Source organism: Staurois parvus, unplaced genomic scaffold (assembly GCF_062004578.1).
Source record: "Staurois parvus isolate SC_StPar_1 unplaced genomic scaffold, SC_StPar_1.0 ptg000070l, whole genome shotgun sequence".
In the NCBI taxonomy this organism is placed as follows: Eukaryota; Metazoa; Chordata; class Amphibia; order Anura; family Ranidae; genus Staurois; species Staurois parvus.
The window spans coordinates 1,068,055-1,085,936 of NW_028317866.1; the positions used below are offsets into that span (position 1 = coordinate 1,068,055).

At 40.1% G+C, this 17,882-nt stretch overlaps 1 protein-coding gene across 1 annotated transcript in view; it reads left to right on the forward strand.

The window, feature by feature from the left end:
• Positions 1-17,882, forward strand: part of XPO1 (exportin 1) — an 82,864-nt gene that overhangs the window by 37,720 nt on the left and 27,262 nt on the right. The window contains exons 4-11 of the mRNA XM_089669183.1: positions 3,590-3,662; positions 3,847-3,908; positions 3,988-4,032; positions 8,404-8,585; positions 12,249-12,297; positions 16,134-16,253; positions 16,359-16,487; positions 17,045-17,203. Coding sequence (XP_089525309.1) covers positions 3,590-3,662; positions 3,847-3,908; positions 3,988-4,032; positions 8,404-8,585; positions 12,249-12,297; positions 16,134-16,253; positions 16,359-16,487; positions 17,045-17,203 — 819 coding nt within the window. The remainder of the gene's footprint in view (positions 1-3,589; positions 3,663-3,846; positions 3,909-3,987; positions 4,033-8,403; positions 8,586-12,248; positions 12,298-16,133; positions 16,254-16,358; positions 16,488-17,044; positions 17,204-17,882) is intronic.

The window sequence follows — 17,882 nt, forward strand, 5'->3', positions numbered from 1 at the left end:
AGTTGATATAGCCATTGCAGTAGCTCTTGATTTTCTGTCTTGACAGATTTTCTTTTAAAGCAAAGCAACAGCTTTTGCTTTGACCCCCCCCCCCTCCACAGCAGCACATACTAACTTGTCCTTGCTACTCTATCTGCTGGGAGCTAAGAAAATACCTGGCACTTGTGAGGGATCATGCAAAGGAACATGTAACTCTCCCCATGTGACTGTGCTGGATCAGTAACCAAGCACCAGTACTTTCACATGAGGAGTGCCTTTTAGCCCTGTGTAGGCTCATAGTTTTACATGAGACAGCTCTTCTTTCTTTGGGCAAAGTGTATGGTAATGTTTAATGATTTTTTTATTTTTAAAGTGAATATAAACCCTTGAATTAAGCCCACTGAAGTGACTAACCTCAAATGATACACAGTGATGAATGAAATCCTATACAGGGTGTACCTGTTTATCTGCAGTCTTCAGTCCTCCACATCCTTCCACATACATAGTGTAGACATGTCTCAGGTTTAAGGGGGCAGGGATCACACTTTGTGCATACACACACAGCTGTGTATAATCTGAGACCTGAGTGGAAGAACGTATACACTCCCCTCTACACAGTCTCACTACGAAACATGCACATCTAAAACTGTCAATCACCTGCTGTGTGCTAGGGGTTCTCCGAGGATTGGCTGGTGTCTAAAACTGTCAGACATGACTAGTGGCTGACTGGCCATAGGACACACCAGGCAGTTGCCCGGTGGACCGGGGCTGCTTGTCCTTGTGGGGCCCAAAGCAGCTGTGGCAGCTGGGCTGCCTCTTGAGCTCACATCGCCCACCCAGCCTCTCCACGACCACCAATTCACTTCACAGCATGGTGGGCGGGTGGATACTAGAGGTCAGTTGATCAGTGGTCTCCTATTCACTTCACAGCATGGCTGGGGGGTGGAGAATAGGGGTCAACTGACCTGTGGCCAGCCTTTCCTTGACCGCCCATTCTTCCCCTGCACTGCCACTCAACCCCCCCTCCTCCCCTGCACTGCCACTCAACCCCCCCTCCTCCCCTGCATTGCCACTCAACCCACACCCCCTGCACTACCACTGATCTTATCCCCCCACCAGCACTGCCACTCATTCCATCCTGCCATTGATCACCTTCCCACAGGTGCCACAAGTGGGGGCAGTTCTGCCAGCCATAGAAATGAACGGCTGTACCCCCACCCCCCCTCCATGCTGTAATTGCTGATGCCACGTGCATTGGCGTTTACCCACGAATGCATGTGACATCTTTTCTGAACACTGAAGTTTTCATGTTTGAGAAATAAGATGCATGAAAGCATCAGGGACATACAGCCATTCGCTTCTATGGCCAGCTGTACGTCGGTAGCAGGAAAATTTGATGCTAGGAATGTTTTATGCATGCAGATGTCCATGTACATGTGGCCTTAAACATTTAAATATGAGATGCATCACTAGACTTCTTACTACAAAAAGTCTAAAAGGAGCAACCAACTTAGGCCTCATTCACACGGCTGTACAAAAAATGCATTTTAAGCATTTTTATTTACAGGTTTAAACGCAGCTGCATTGTTTTCTATGCAGACATTCACATAGATGCATAAGCATGCATTGCATTTGAATCTATAACACAAAAACCAAAAATCGGCTTCTGAGGAAATGCGTATGTGTTCTGGTATTGAAGAAAATAAGGCAATTTTATGTATTTAAAAAAACATCTAAAAGCCGGTATCATGTAATGCAGGAACGTTTGTTACAGGTGGCATTGGTAACCTTTTTACATCCATGTCACTGTAGCCTTAACCACTTCCCGTCCGGCCCATGTACATAAACGGCCAGCCGGGAGCAGTGCAGGAGTGGGTGGCCGTTTATAAACGTCCTCCTGCATTCTCTGCCTGTGCGCGCTCCCGATCGCTGTACGGGGCCTTTGTTTGATGTCCCAATCATTTTATCACTGATTGGCCAATCGGTGATCACATGAATAGTAGTAAGCAAGATGTCACTTGCTGACATTGTTTACTACTAGTGAAATCTGTGAATGATCACAGAGGTCACATGGTACAAGGCTATTCACAACAGCTTTGTATCATGTGGCAAGCTGTGACCAATCACAGCTCTCGCAGTATTTCTCAATGGCTGCAAGAATGCAGCCAGAGAGAAGGAGAAATGATTGCTTTTACACCCATAAAGGCTGTAAAAGCAAGCGGTGTAAAAAAAATCTTCATCACCCCCCCACAAGTAGTACAGTGTCACTATGGTGACACTGTACTGCTAGGGTGACAGTATGTTAAAAAAAAAAACAAATATAAAAAAATTTAAATGTAAATTTTTTTTTTTTTCTAAAATTATTAATTTTTGGTTAACTAATTTTGGGTTGTTTTTTTTTTTTTTTTTCCTTTACTAAAAAGATAGCTGAATACATTTTGGCCAAGATTTATGAAGAAAGATTATTTGCTAAATTTTATAAGAAAATCCCTTTTTGAAAAAGGAAAAAAAAAAAATGTTTAGACATTTTCATTTATATAGCAAAAAAATAAAAATCCCAGTGGTGAATAAATACCACCAAAATAAAGTTTTGTCCGTCTCAAAAAAAATGCTAAAAAAATTCATATGGGTACAGTGTTGCATGACCGCGCAATTGTCATGGCACTGAAAGCTGAAAATTGGCCTGAGCAGGGAGGGGGTGAAAGTGTCTGGACTTGAAGTGGTTAATCTGGGTTCACATTAGCGTGGGAATGCATGTATATCCCATGCATTCCCACATCTGCACACAAAAAAAATGTTGTTTGAAAGAGGGCATACACACAGCAGCCCATTCAAATGAATGGACCGCTGTGCACGCGCAAATGTGGCACACAGAACCGCATTAATGTGAACCTAGCCTAAAATTAGGTCCAGTATTTTTTTTTTTTTTTTTTTTTATTCATAACTTGTGTGTGTGCATATAAATAAATATATATATATATATATATACATATTTTTTTTTAAAGAGGTTTGTTTGCTTGTTCATATTAAAATACCTGAAAGGTAAATTTTGTTAAGAGAAAATGCAGTCTTTTGACAGAGTATAAAAGTTACGTTAAAAGTTAGTTTAAATATTACATATACTATGGGCTTGTTAAGGGGGAGGGTTGGAATTTAGTTCATTTATAGGATTCCTTGCTGAACTTCATTCACACCAGAAAATACTGTTGCCATTGGCAGCATTTGCTCTTGAGGAAAATTGAAATTTGTTTTTTTTTTTCTTTTTCTTTCTTTCTTTTTTTCTTTTAGTTTATGCTATACTAGCACCTGTTTCTGCATTTATAAATTCTTGTTTGTTGTATGTGACGTTTTCTTTCTATCAACAGCATAGCTTCAGCTATGCTTTTTTTTTTTTTTTTTTTCCTGGTGTGAGCATGATCAAATGGCAGGGATACTAGTGTATATTAAGAACTGTAATTGTGCATGAAAACTCATGGGATTGTAGCTAAATTATATGTTTAGTAAAACTGTCTTAAATGTACAGGTGTGAATGAGCTGGTTGTGTGATTGTGAGTGCTTTACAATATCTGTAATCCTAAAATACTTACTCGGTTCTCTTCTCCAATTTTAGTACTATGGTCTGCAGATATTGGAAAATGTGATCAAAACAAGGTGGAAAATTCTTCCTCGGAATCAATGTGAAGGTAATTTCTTGTTTTATGTTTTGGCAACTTTTTATAGGACAAATGTGTGATCGTTAATGAATTAACGATACATGTATTATTTGTTATGTTTGTATTTTGTATATAAAGAGGAGTATTTTGGAACAATTGTGTTTTTTATTCATCTCATATCTTTCAACTAATGTTTTTAATGTCAAAATTAAAGGTATAAAGAAATATGTTGTTGGACTGATCATCAAGACTTCTTCAGATGCAACATGTGTAGAGGCAAGTACCAGGTTTTGTTTGCATTAATGTAGTGTCATTGTTAAAAGTTTCAGAAGTAATGTGATTGCTTCTCTTTCAGAAAGAAAACGTGTACATTGGGAAGCTAAATATGATTCTTGTCCAGGTATGTGTGGTTTAAAAAAATACTAATGTAGGTTTATCACTCATGTAGAAATAGACTAGTTTGCGTTGTCTACTATTGAAGCTATATCTGTATTGTCTTTTCAATACCAATTTTCTCATCAGACTAGTGTGTTCTAGAATATTATGAGAATCCGTTATCTTAAAGTGGTTGTTAACTCTTACATATACCCAATGAAGTGACTAGGATCAAGTGATGCACAGAGATCAAAACAAATCCGTCTGCACACGTTGAACCTCTTTATCTGCAGTCTTCTCTTCTCTACATCCATTCAAGGTCCAGAATTTAGAAAGCCTGTCTTGGCTGTCAAAAAACAGGGGGAGGATAGCTGATATTACATAGTGCAGAGCTTAGTGAGGAGAGCTGATTGGAGGGAATGGAAACACCCCCCTTCATGCGGAAACAGAGCTAAGGCTGTCAATCTCAGGTTGTGTGCTGGAAATACCTCCCCTGTCACTTTATTTTTTTCTAATGCGAATAACAGAGGAACTGGGCAGCCAACAGAAATGCAATTTGGTGCTCTGAATTGAGACAAGTACAGACTATAGAGGGAAATGCTATATTCATATTTCATGTCTGAGGTTTACAACCATTTTAATTGTACAGTACAGGACACAGGCATAATATTCATAGATCCTGGGTTATAGGTGAAGGTACCTTCAGGTGATTGGGCACTGGTATAGCTTTTGAGGAGACATCCATTGGACATCCCCTAATAATTCTGTCCATTATGTGAGTTTTTCGCTACTGTCCAAAGGTGATGGTACTCCCTTGCAGAGAAATCACTCTTAACTTGATTATTTAACTTATGATTCTTTAATCAACTCGTCACTGTTTTCTAATACAACAATTGAGACAGCACTTCTTGATCTGTGTAAGCTCTGTAAAGCCTTGGGGAGCTGTCCCTGTCCCTACACTGAAGACAGCCTGTAATGTTGCTTTAGGCCCTGGATCCTGCTTGGGAGCTAGCCCTTGCATTTGGCACAACTCATTTACAGAGTGCTCCCCAGGGCCATGGTTCGTTCCTATGAAACCCAGACCCTTTTTGGGGCATGCCCAGTCTTCCAGCCAAGCCTGAACCATATACAGGAACCAGCAACATGGACAATTAAGACAGGGTCGCCCTGTTTACTGCTCTATTTCTGTATACCCATAGCAAGTATAAAGATTTAATATCTGTTACTTCCTTTACACTTGTGTGTATCCTGAATAGTATTCTAAGTATGTTAAAACTATCAGGAAACTGGGAATGTGTTTGAAACTTACTCACTGTTAATTTTTTTCAAACTTGGCGCTAAAATTCCATCATTCAGAGTTTTGTCTCAAGTGGATGACTAGGTGTTATAGAGCACCACTAGTTGCACATTTTACCTACTTGCTCTCCAGAGGATTTACCCCCCTTCCTGTCCAGGCCATTTTTTGCATTGCGGTCCTGCGTTACTTTAACTGATTATTGCGTGGTCATGCAACGCTGCACCGAAAATAAATTTACACACTTTTTTCCCACAAATAGCTTTTTTTCTGTGGTATTTGATCGCCTATGCAGTTTTTATTTTTTGAGCTATTAAATAAAAAAAAGACTGATCAATTTTGAGAGAGAAACTATTTTTGACTTTTTGCTATTAAACATGTCCAAAAAAAAATCAAATTTCGTCATAAATTTAGGTCAAAATGTATTCTGCTACATGTCTTTGCTAAAAAAAAAAAAAAAAATCCCAATACGTGTAAATTAATTGGTTTACATGAAAGTTATAGCATTTACAAATGGCGATATATATACTGGGCTTTTTCTTTTTTATACTAGCAATGGTGGCAATCAGCAACTTATAGTGGGACTGCAGCAGGCATTCTGACACTGAGGGGATCTGACTTTGTGTCACTGACCTCCCCAGTGACACCAATACAGTGATCAGTGCTAATAAAAAGCACTGACACTGTACTGATGGCACTGGAATGAAGGGGTTAACATCTGGGGTGATCAAAGGGTTAATTGTGTTCTGTGTGCCGTTTTACATGTTGTTCTGTGTTTGTGCTTCACTGTAAGCACACTGCTTTGCATGGCTGTGCTGTGCACAGCCATGCAAAGCAGTGTGCGCGAGCTGACAGGGAGAGCTGTTTTGTTTACTAACAGTTCCCCCCCCATCGGATATTCTCATAATCGCAAGCGGAGACCCGGAGACTGATGGCGGCCCAGATAGTGCGTGCGAGCCCCATTGCCAGGAAATGCTAAATCACATATATATACACGTGATTTTGCACTCCACTGCCACCCTGTAGCAGTATTTCTGCTATGGGGCAGCGCTAAAGCAGTTAACACCACTTCGTCGTGAGACTTTTTTTTCTTTAGGTACTTGGGTGCTTCCTCCCGCCATTTTTCTAGGAGGACTTTGCTAGAGAATGGTAGATGGCCAGATTTCTGTATACTCCTTCAGGGATGTTTACCCCATTTCCTCACCCTGCTCGGTGAGTACATCGCATAGGAATACCCTCACTGATGGCAACAGTGGAAACCAGGTGCAAGGGAACCATGGCAAACCTCAGGCAAACTCTCAGCTGAGGGCTTGCAAAACATTTAAACCATTCTGAGTGACAATGCTTCCCTTGCATCGGATCAGGACCCTATTTTAACACAGATCTCTGCATCTGATTCTAGCTTAATTTCAGGCATGCAACAAGTGGCCTACCTAACTAAGGCTGACTTTCCTGCAACAATGTCACGATTTCTTGAACAAGTAATGGCTTTAATGTAGCCATCACTGTCAAGGACTCAAAAGCTCCAGGCTCCTTCTCCACCCCCAGCTTGTCTACCAGAGTCAGAAAGTGAAATGACTCTTCTAGAGGATACAGACATTGAAGGTTCTGAAGAGAACATGGAGTTGGTGTTAGAAGAGGACACTGAATATTCCTCACCCCCAGACTTCTATATGCCTGTTACAGCGTCACACAGTTTGCTTGCCAGTGTTGATATGCTCACTTGTGTTGTGCACAAAAGCCTTGGCATTGTCTCACCTGATTCTCCATCTCTCAATGCTCCTTTTGGGTACGAAGAGACCTGCTAAGTTTAAAAAGACATTCCCCTGATGTCTCTGTCTTGAACCTTTTACTGTACTCATTAAAGATGTTTCTCCCCTCTAAGATTCTGCTTACAGAAAACTTGCGACATTCTCAAAGGCTCTTTATTCTCGCAGACCTTGCTATACAGCCAGCTATCCTGCAATTTTTCAAACCACTGCTAATTGGACTAGGGCAATAAACACCCAATACGATCCTGTCTGCCAGGGCTTTGCTTTGGCAGAGCACGTAAAACATTTTCCTCTGCTTTGATTTTGGTGTGGATGTCCTAGAACAAGTCATAACCCAAACCTCCAGAATGGCTCTGATTTCTGTCCATATGCGCTGATTCTAAAAGCCTGGACAGCTCAAGCTGCATGTAAAAGATGCCTCATGCATATAATGCCCTTTAAAGGAAAAAGACTCCTTAGTGAGGCACTTGACGAATTCATCAAAGGTAGCACGTAAGGGGAAAGTTCCTTTTTTACAGTGGAAGGTTTAAAAATTTACTGTTGGCAAGGTTTTGTTTGCCTTGTTGTTACCCCCTCCCATTCATTGCTTGGGAACATCCTATGAACATCAAACCTGTCCTGTACTGTACAATTCAGATAAAAGGGATTTGGATCTGTTTGTAAATCTTGGCGTGCAGGACACCACCCTCCCACTCTTTCTGTGTTACTCTGCATTGCTTGCCAGAAAACGCAGAACTCAAAGTGGGTAAGATTATAGGGGGCCACCCAGTGGGTGTCTAATCACCCGAAGGTGCTAGCTCAGATTCTTTAAACATCAAGCCTGTGTCCTTTTTCTGTTATCCAAGATAAGGAATTTACAGGTAAGGTGGTTTTTGTTTTTTTTTGTGTATGTGTAAAGAAACTGTAATACTTTTTATTCTGTCCCTTAAAGACCCACTGATGGGAATTTACTAAACCTGGAGCAGCTGTGCATGGTTACCAGTCTACTTCTAGCTTACGTTTTCAAAGCTTTACTGAACTTGCTGAGGCTAAATGCTAGTTGGTTATAATGTAACACTGCTCCAGATTCTGTCTGCTCTAGTTGATTTCCCAGATTGTGAGATCTCTAAAAGGAACTGTTCCGTTTTACATGGGGTACAACAAACTTTGGTATGGAGAAGTTGTACAATGAAGCAATAATTTATCATGAAACCCTATAGTTAATTACTTTAGTTAATGTTTTTCTTTTAACAATCAACAGTTGTCAGTGTCCTAAATGAACATAAATCTGTATGTCTGTGAGCAAACCTGTAACCATTTGTCGCACCAAATTATTTTCATGTCTTTCCAGATACTGAAGCAAGAATGGCCCAAACACTGGCCTACATTCATCAGTGACATTGTAGGAGCCAGTAAAACTAGTGAGAGCCTTTGTCAGAATAACATGGTGATTTTAAAACTTTTAAGTGAAGAAGTTTTTGACTTTTCTAGTGGACAGATTACACAAGTGAAAGCCAAACATTTGAAAGACAGGTATGCATATGATGGACATGTTATTCTTAATTTGGAATAAATGGCATGTTTGACAGTTTTTGTTTTTTTTTCTTATTTTCGATTTTTTACTTTGATCCTGAGATCTTATTTTTGTTAAATCGTAAAGCCCAACTCCATAATTGTCGTATCACCTCCTTCCACCCCCCTCTAACTATCCCTTAGGCTGCATTCACACTTGAGTTTTGTAGTTTGAATCTCCAAAAAAGCTCAAACTTAAAAAAATCAATTGTTCTCTGTAGTGCCTGTTCACACCTGATCCCGAACAGGCACTATAGAGAACAATTGATTATTTTTTTTTTTTAAGTTTGAGCGTTTTTGGAGCTTCAAGCTACAAAACACTCAAGTGTGAATGCAGCCTGAGTATGTGGGGGGGGGGGGGACGGACTTCTTTTCAAATACCTATTCTGCTTACCTAAAGCTGCAATCGTGATGCTCCTGGCTTAATCTTTTGCTTACTGACGGGTCGTTCTTTTGGGTGTTCACATTACTACTTGCATTATGTGGACACAACCTATTGGTGGAGGTGACACTTGTAGTGGGCGGGGGGTTCTGTTATATGCTCTAGAGGCAAGATAACTCATGGATGTGATGAGGGTACTGGTTCCGAAGATTATAATGATTGAGGGGAAAAATGGACCAAAGTTTAGAAATTAGCTTGGCTTTTTGAGGATAATAGTGGCTTTGATCCGTTTTTACTGCAGGATGGCTTAGCAATAGGCGTTTGTATCAAAACTGGGGAAGTAAGGTAATTGATGCACAATGTAGTATTTAAACTTTTTTTTCTTTTTGCCTGCTGTCGGGTTTTAACTCTAGGCAAACCATTAATACATAGTGGAATATGTATCAAAATGTTTTGCCTAGCAAATGTTTTATTTCTGTTAGATTTAAAAGGCAAAAACAGATTTATTTAAACAATGCCTACAGCTAAAAGGCAATATAAAAACACTAGGAAGATTTTTCAGTGATTTAACAAAATATTAATGTAATTGTTCTGTAAAATGTATACCCTTGGCCTTAGAAGAAATGACTGTGTAGTTTTGCATAATTGCCCACCTGTCTCGAACGTTGACTGGGTGAATATTTTCATTACTTCTAGATGCAAAGTTTCTTTAGCTTTGGTTCACACTAGAATGCGATGCAGGAAACACAAATTTGTGAGCGTTTCCTGCACCACGTTCACATCGCACTGCTCTTGTGTTCTGTAGTGGGTGTCTGCGCAGCCTTAAAGTGGAAGTAAAGTCCACTTTTTAAGTTGTACCTACAGGTAAGCCTATATTAAGGATTACCTGTAGGTACAATGTATATCTCCTAAACGTGCACAGTTTAGGAGACATTCAAATACCATGCAGTTGGTGATGTCAACGGCGCATGAGCTTTGAAGTGACGGCACAGCATGCTGTCCCTTCAGAGCACTGTGTCGCAGCCAAGGGCTCGCGCGCGCATGTGCGGGAGTGATGTGTTCATGGCTCCAGCTATTCATACTGCCGGAGCCCACGAACCCAGAAGGAAGATATTTGCGTCAGGGAGTCGTGACAGCGCGGTGCTGGAGGGCTCCGTGTACAGGTAAGTCTGTCATAATATACTAGTATGCGGTGCATACTAGTAAATTATGACACAACACTGCAGGGGGCCCATTATTTGTTTTTTTGTTTGGTTTTTTTTGCGGGTGGGTTGCTACCGCTTTAACAACACTGCAAATGCAGTGCATTTGCCTGTACCGGATCGCATGGTACAAAACTATTCAATCCGGTTGCAGTGCGGTTCCAGAATTGGTGCATCCCCGAATTTCATTTGATGCATTGTGATTTGAGCCCATTCAAAATGAATGGGCCCAAATTGCACTGCACTGAATCGCATGTGAATTGCAAAGTAATACGGTGCAGTTCCTGTTTGATTCATAGAGTTTCGGTTCATTTGTAACATGTTACAACCTGAATATCGGTGTAGCATTTTACAAAAGGTAAACATGACCTGTAAAGGCAGTCTAGTTGTGGCCTAATGTTTTTATGTACAGCAAAGACTTTTTCCTGGCAGTAAACTAATTTACAGATGGCATAGATTTCCTACTACTGAAAATTTGTCCAGGAACAGATTATTCTCCTTTTCATTGGAATGATTGATTTCAAATCATTTTGATATTTTTAATTGACCTTGCCACTCAGACATCCAAAACTTTCTTTTTGAGATGCTTGGAAAGCTCTATTGATCCTGTTATAACATGACACGCGTCAATAGCAAAGAGAACACCAGACTAGGGATACGCCGACATCGGTATCAGTGACAATACTTGGTATTTTCATGAGCACTCGTACGCGTGAAAATACTACCCATACCTTAACCGGTACTTTGCTGTGTGATTTGTGCTAATTGACACCAGTTGCACTGCAAAGATTGCTATGCGATTTGAACAGGAATGCGATTCCTGTCCAATCGCATGCGGTTTCCCTACTGCTCTTGTGTGAATCTAGGCTTGTCATAGCCAGAGTTCACACAGGAGCAGTGCGGGAAACCTCCCTACAGGCATCCCATGCTTAGTGTCAGTGCTAGAAGAGGAGAGAAATTGGTGGGGATTTGAAATCCACACCACTTTCTTTCCTCCCCTTGCAGCAATTGACAGTTCAGGCTAGATGGCATCTGATTGACCAGCAGTATCAGTGCATCTCTACACCAGACCCTAGATATGCAAGATTTAAATAAGATAGGTTCCGCCTGCATACCCCCTAGGGAGGTTCTAATCATTGGTGTCTAATCTGAGACATTCGATTTTGATTTCATGGGCTTAAAGGCCTAGTTTACTTTTTGTTGAAAAAATAATAAATGCACACGATTTTTGTAGGTAAAAACAAACGGTAGCAGACAGGGCTTGTAGTTTATTCATGTGCAGATTACTGTGAATGAATGATGTGGCTTTTTGGGTAGAGCCCCACACAACTGCTCTGATTTTAATTTGAGATAGAAGGTGCGGGGAGACTATCTCCCACCCGCTGTCACAATGGGGGATTGGGGGGAATGCCTGCTGCATTAGTAACATGTTACACCTGTACTAAAGGAGAGCTCATCCTTTAACTTTGTGGTAAAATGTAGCAATGTAATCTTCCACATGATCTTATTTTCATTCATTTAGATTGAGAATAAATAACAGCATATCCATTTTATGCATTTTTTGTTCAAGTATATCATCACCTTTATCTGTAGACACTGTTTAAATGAGCATCCGTTTGTCTGCTCACATATATTGAAGAAGTCAACAATTTCCACAGGGTGTACTTTCACATGACGGTTTATATTCCCATACAATCCTTTTTTTTTTTAAACCACTTGCAATCCCGTAGGCCCTGAGCTTGGTATCATTATTTTTTTTTTTCTCAGTAAAAGTGATTTGGACATCTGTAGAGCCGCATGATCGTTTTTACTGCACTGTGAAGTGATTGTATTGTATTAGATCACAATGTTCTCTGCTGACTTCTCCAAATCTAGATGTAGGGAAGGGTTGAGCAGTTTGGGGCACTTTTCTTTATTTTTGTTTTAGCAGGTATGGGACACTGACAGATTAAATTTATTCCACATGGTAGAGTTGACCTCTGTGTACGTTCTGTGTAAGTTTGCTATACAAATGGTCTGGGTTTTTTTCTTTTTTTGCAGCATGTGTAATGAGTTCTCAAAGATATTTCAGCTCTGTCAATTCGTCATGGTAAGTATACATTAATGTGTGTTCTTTTACATAAGATGCAGTTGAATGTTATTTTAATGAGGCTAGTCTACACTGTGTACACACGTTTTGGTGTTTTTGCGTGTTTACATATGAAAAAATGTACCATGCTGTATTTTTTTTTACTTTCTTTTTAACATGCCTGCTAATCGGAGATATACACTAAAACCTCTGAGCTGCTTTAAACACTCCCAACTTCAATATTGGACCAGAGGTGCTCCCACTATCTTGTGATTCACACAATAATACAGCCTTACAGATATTAGTACAGCGCTCTTACCAAACACACCACTTTTTCAAAGTGCAACAAAACTCACCCAAAATAAATTTTAACTTGATAGAGGTATACGGTGCCTTGAAAAAGTATTCATACCCCTTGAAATTTTTCGCATTATCCAGTAACAACCAAAAACGTAAATGTTTTTTATTGGGATTTTGTAATAGACCAACACAAAGTGGCACATAACTGTGAAGTGGAAGGATAATGATAAATGGTTTTCAAATTTACAAATAGTTGAAAAGTGTGGCATGCATTTGAGTTCAGCCCCCCTGAGTATTTTGTAGAACCACTTTTTGCTGCAATTACAGCTGCAAGTCTTTTTGGGGATGTCTCTACCAGCTTCACACATCTAGAGAGTGACATTTTTGCCCATTCTTCTTTGCAAAATAGCTCAAGCTCTGTCAGATTGGATGGAGAGTGTCTGTGAACAGCAATTTTCAAGTCTTGCTACAGATTCTCAATTGGATTTAGGTCTAGGCTTTGATTAGGCCATTCTAACACGAGTATGCTTTGATCTAAACCATTCCATTGTAGCTCTGGCTGTTTAGGGTCATTGTCCTGCTGGAAGGTGAACCTCTGTCCCAGTCTCAACTCTTTTGCAAACTCTTAACAGGTTTTCTTCTAAGATTACCCTGTATTTGGCTCCATCCATCTTCCCATCAACTCTGACCAGCTTCCCAGTCGCTACTGAAGAAAAGCATCCCCACAACATGATGCTGCCACCACCATGTTTCACGGTGGGGATGGTTTGTTCAGGGTGATGTGCAGTTAGTTTTCTGCCACACGTAGTGTTTTTTGCTTTTAGGTCATAAAGTTCAATTTTGGTCTCTTCTGACCAGAGCACCTTCTTCCACATATTTGCCGTTTGCGAGAAACCATGTTTGGGACACAGCAAACGGGACTTCTTATGGCTTTCATCTTGCCACTCTTCAATAAAGGCCATATTTGTGGAGTACATGACTAATAGTTGTCCTGTGAACAGAATCTCCCACCTGAGCTGTGGATCTCTGTGGCTCCTTCAGAGTTACTATCTTTGGCCGCTTCTCTGATTAATGTTGTCCTTGCCTGGCCTGTCCGTTTAGGTGGATGGCCATGTCTTGGTAGGTTTTCAGTTGTGCCATACTCTTTCCCTTTTCGGATGATGGATTGAACAGTGCTCCGTGAGATGTTGAAAGCTTGAGATTTTTTTTTTATAACCTAACCTTGATTTAAACGTCTCCACAATTTTATCCCTGACCTGTCTGGTGTGTTCCTTAGCCTTTCATGATGCTGTTTGTTCTTTAATGTTCTCTAACAAACCTCTGAGGGCTTCACAAAACAGCTGTACATAGCAATCCAGTACAGAAGAAAAACAAATGAAAGTGCCTGTCCACAGTCTTAACTGTGTAAAACTTCCCTCTCCTTCTGAGCAGACTGTTGCCAACAGCTCATTGGATACAGAGCCCCTTAGGCAAAACAAGACTATAGTGCTCTCCATTTTAACGAATTAAAATGGCATAAAAACACTCACATAAACAGGGAATCAATCAGCTTCTCATACAAGTCTGTAGAATTCAGTTTCCTTAGTAGAACAGCATGGACTCAATGGCCCCACCCAGCATGCTGATGTTGAAAGACACCCCTATCTGACATGTTGCTTCCTGATTGGACTTCATCGGAAATGTATGAGACCCTTTTACTTAAAGGTGATAGCACTGGTGGAAGTATTACTGTTTGGATTGTAGACAAGCACTGTAATTTTTTTTTTCTGTACTGGATTGCACTAGATATTATGTAATATTCTTTTATATTTTAGACTGGGTGAGTTTTTTTGCAGTTTGGTACAGTGGTCTGTTTAGTAAAACCGTAATATACACTGCTCAAAAAAATTAAAGGAACATTTTGAAAATACATCAGATCTCAATGAAGAAAAATATTATGCTGGGTATCTATACTGATATGGACTGGGTAATGTGTTCGGAACGAAAGGATGCCCCATCGTTTGATGGAAATGAAAATTATCAACCTACAGAGGACTGCATTCAAAGACACCCCAAAAATCAAAGTGAACAAATGATGAAGCAGGCTAGTCCATTTTGCTGAAATTTCATTGCAGCAACTCAAAATGGTCCTCAGTAGTTTGTATGGCCCCCATGTGCTTGTATGCATGCCTGACAACGTCGGGGCATGCTTCTAATGAGACCATGGATGGTGTCCTGGGGTATTTCCTCCTAGATCTGGACCAGGGCATCATTAAGCTCCTGGACAGTCTGGGGTGCAACCTGGCGGCGTCGGATGGACCGAAACATGATATCCCAGAGGTGTCCCAGACCCACTTCATCAGCGTAGGGTCTGACAATTGATCCAATTATTTCATTCCGATACCTAATGGCAGTCAGGGTGCCATTGTCTAGCCTGGAGAGGTCAGTGTGTCCCTCCATGGATATGCCTCCCCAGACCATCACTGACCCACCTCCAAAACTGTCATGCTGAACGATGTTACAGGCAGCATAAGTTCTCCACGGCTTCTCCAGACCCTTTCACGTCTGTCACCTGCTCAAGGTGAACCTGCTCTCATCTCTAAAGCACAGGGCACCAGTGGCAGACCTGCCAATTCATTGGCAAACGCCAATCAAGCTCTATGGTGCTGGGCAGTGAGCACAGGGCCCACTAGAGGATGTCGGGCCGTCAGGCCACCCTCCATGAAGTCTGTTTCTGATTGCTTGGTCAGAGACATTTACACCAGTGGCCTGCTGAAGGTCATTTTGTAGGGCTCTGACGGTGCTTATCCTGTTCCTCCTTGCACATTGATGTGCCACCCTGGAGGAGTTGGACTGCCTGTGCAACCTCCTGTAGGGTCCAGGTATCCCCTCATGCGATCAGTAGTGACACTGACCCTACCCAAATCCAAAACTAGTGAAAAACAGTCAGAAAAGATGAGTAAGGAACAAAAATGTCAGTGGCCTCCACCTGTAAAACCATTCCTGTTTTGAGGGTTGTCTCATTGATGCTCATCTAGTGCACCTATTAATTTCATTAACACCAAAGCAGCTCAAAACTGATTAACAAACCCCTCTGCTACTTAACCGACCAGATCCATATTCCAGGAGTTATTTAACTTGATGCTATACTCCTGATTAAAAAGTGTTCCTTTAATTTTTTTTGCAGTGTTTTTGTAAAATACATTATATTGGAACACGTTGATTGTTCTGTAAACAAGCCTGTGATTGTACAGTAGAGGACACAGACTTGCTAATTGTATGAGATGCTGCAAAACATACAGTTGTCCTTTGCCTTTAATTACTCCTTATATTTGTAAAAATGTATTTAATAGTGCTATGCTCCGCTTTCTATTTACTTTTCTAGTTATGACTTATGATAAATAAGCTTACAGACCAATGCCAAAACTTTTTTTCCTGTTAGTGTCATAAGCAATTGCTCATTAGTACTGTTTTTTTTGTTTGCGTGTTTTTTGTTTAGTTTTATTCACATTTCCAGTATGTCTTTAAAAATATTTATTTTTTTAATTTTAAATTTGTTTTTCTTAACCTTTACAAAGGAAAACTCCCAAAATGCTCCACTTGTCCATGCAACTTTGGAAACACTTCTCAGATTTCTTAACTGGATTCCATTGGGATATATATTTGAGACTAAACTGATAAGCACATTAATTTATAAGGTATAGTGCTTAGTTTGCATGCTGTAATAGTGTGTGTATATATGTGTGTCTGTTTTCCATCAGTGGCAAAGTATGCCTATGTTTTGTTTTTGTTTTTCTTTCCAGTTCTTAAATGTTCCAATGTTCCGAAATGTGTCTTTAAAATGTCTCACTGAAATAGCTGGAGTTAGTGTCAGCCAGTACGAGGAGCAGTTTGTAACACTCTTCACTTTGACAATGATGCAACTAAAGCAGGTAAGCCGTGTGTGTATTTAATATATATTTTAAAAAAAAATTAGTTATCGCTCATCCCAAAGACGCTCAAGTGATGGATTAACTCTGACCTACAAAACCGAATACAGTACTAGGTCTTATTATAATTGATTACATTTACTTTACATAATTGAAGTACAATGTAGGTAAATATTCCAGATCCCAATAAAGCCTGTTTGATTAGGGCAAATTCACACTAGTGCGTTGATTCGCGTTCTAGTGCAGCTGTAAAACACAGATCAGCGCAAGGACACCTTCAAAATAATTGTCCTGTTAACACCACAATGCTGCGGTGACCTGTGTTGCATTAAAATGCAACATGTATGCCTTTTAGCACAACGCAGGTAAACGTATGTAAAATGCACCTAAAATGGATGGAAATGTACATTTGCCGTACATTTTAGCGTGACTAGTGTGAATTAAACTTTTTAAAGTGGTTGTGCAAGGTGGTCGGTAGCTGCCTCTGGAAATCGATTTCAATGAATACTGTTTCTAGTATTTAAATGTATAAACACTGTTTACTTTCATTTTTTGTATAGATGCTGCCTCTGAACACAAATATTCGTCTTGCATATGCCAATGGGAAAGATGATGAGCAGAACTTTATTCAGAACCTCAGCTTGTTCCTATGTACTTTTCTTAAAGAACATGGACAACTTGTAGAAAAGAGGCTGAACCTGAGAGAAACTCTGATGGAGGTGAATTGGTTTCATTAATCTACCACTAAATCTGTAGATGTTATCAAATCCAGTGTATGTAGGGTATGCTGAATATGTTTGATGTATTTGAAGATTGAATGCTAGTTGCAAATTGATAGGGGAGTTTGTGTGAAGGTCCTGGAAAGGTAGTTATTTTTAGTATATTTGTGCAGTCGTACTTTTTTTATTTATATATGCCCTCCCTACAGTTGTTTGGTTTATGCCTTTTTACATTTATAGTCCCCCCATCCATTGTCAAATAATAGCCCTTCAGTGAAGATGAATGTAAGCAATGGGTCTGTGTTATTTCTGTCTGGTAATGTTTGTTTATAGTTGAACTGTGGCTAGGTTATGAACCTTCAAATATTTATATATTCTTAAGAAATATGCTTTAAAGCAGGAGTGTCCAACCTTTTCGGTCACATTGGAAGAAGAGTAATTGTCTTGGGCCACACATAAAATACACCAATGATAAGGATAGCTGATGAGCAAGAAAGGTGGGCAGATAACAAGCTGACGATCACGTATATAAAGTACCTGAGTAATAACATTTTGTAATTTTTTTTAATTCTAAAATTGGGAGGGCAGCCTGAAACTAGTGCGATATTTGACACTATTTTTCTAAACTAACACATCAGTATCTAGATCGTTGGATGTAGTAGAAATTCTCAAATTCTCA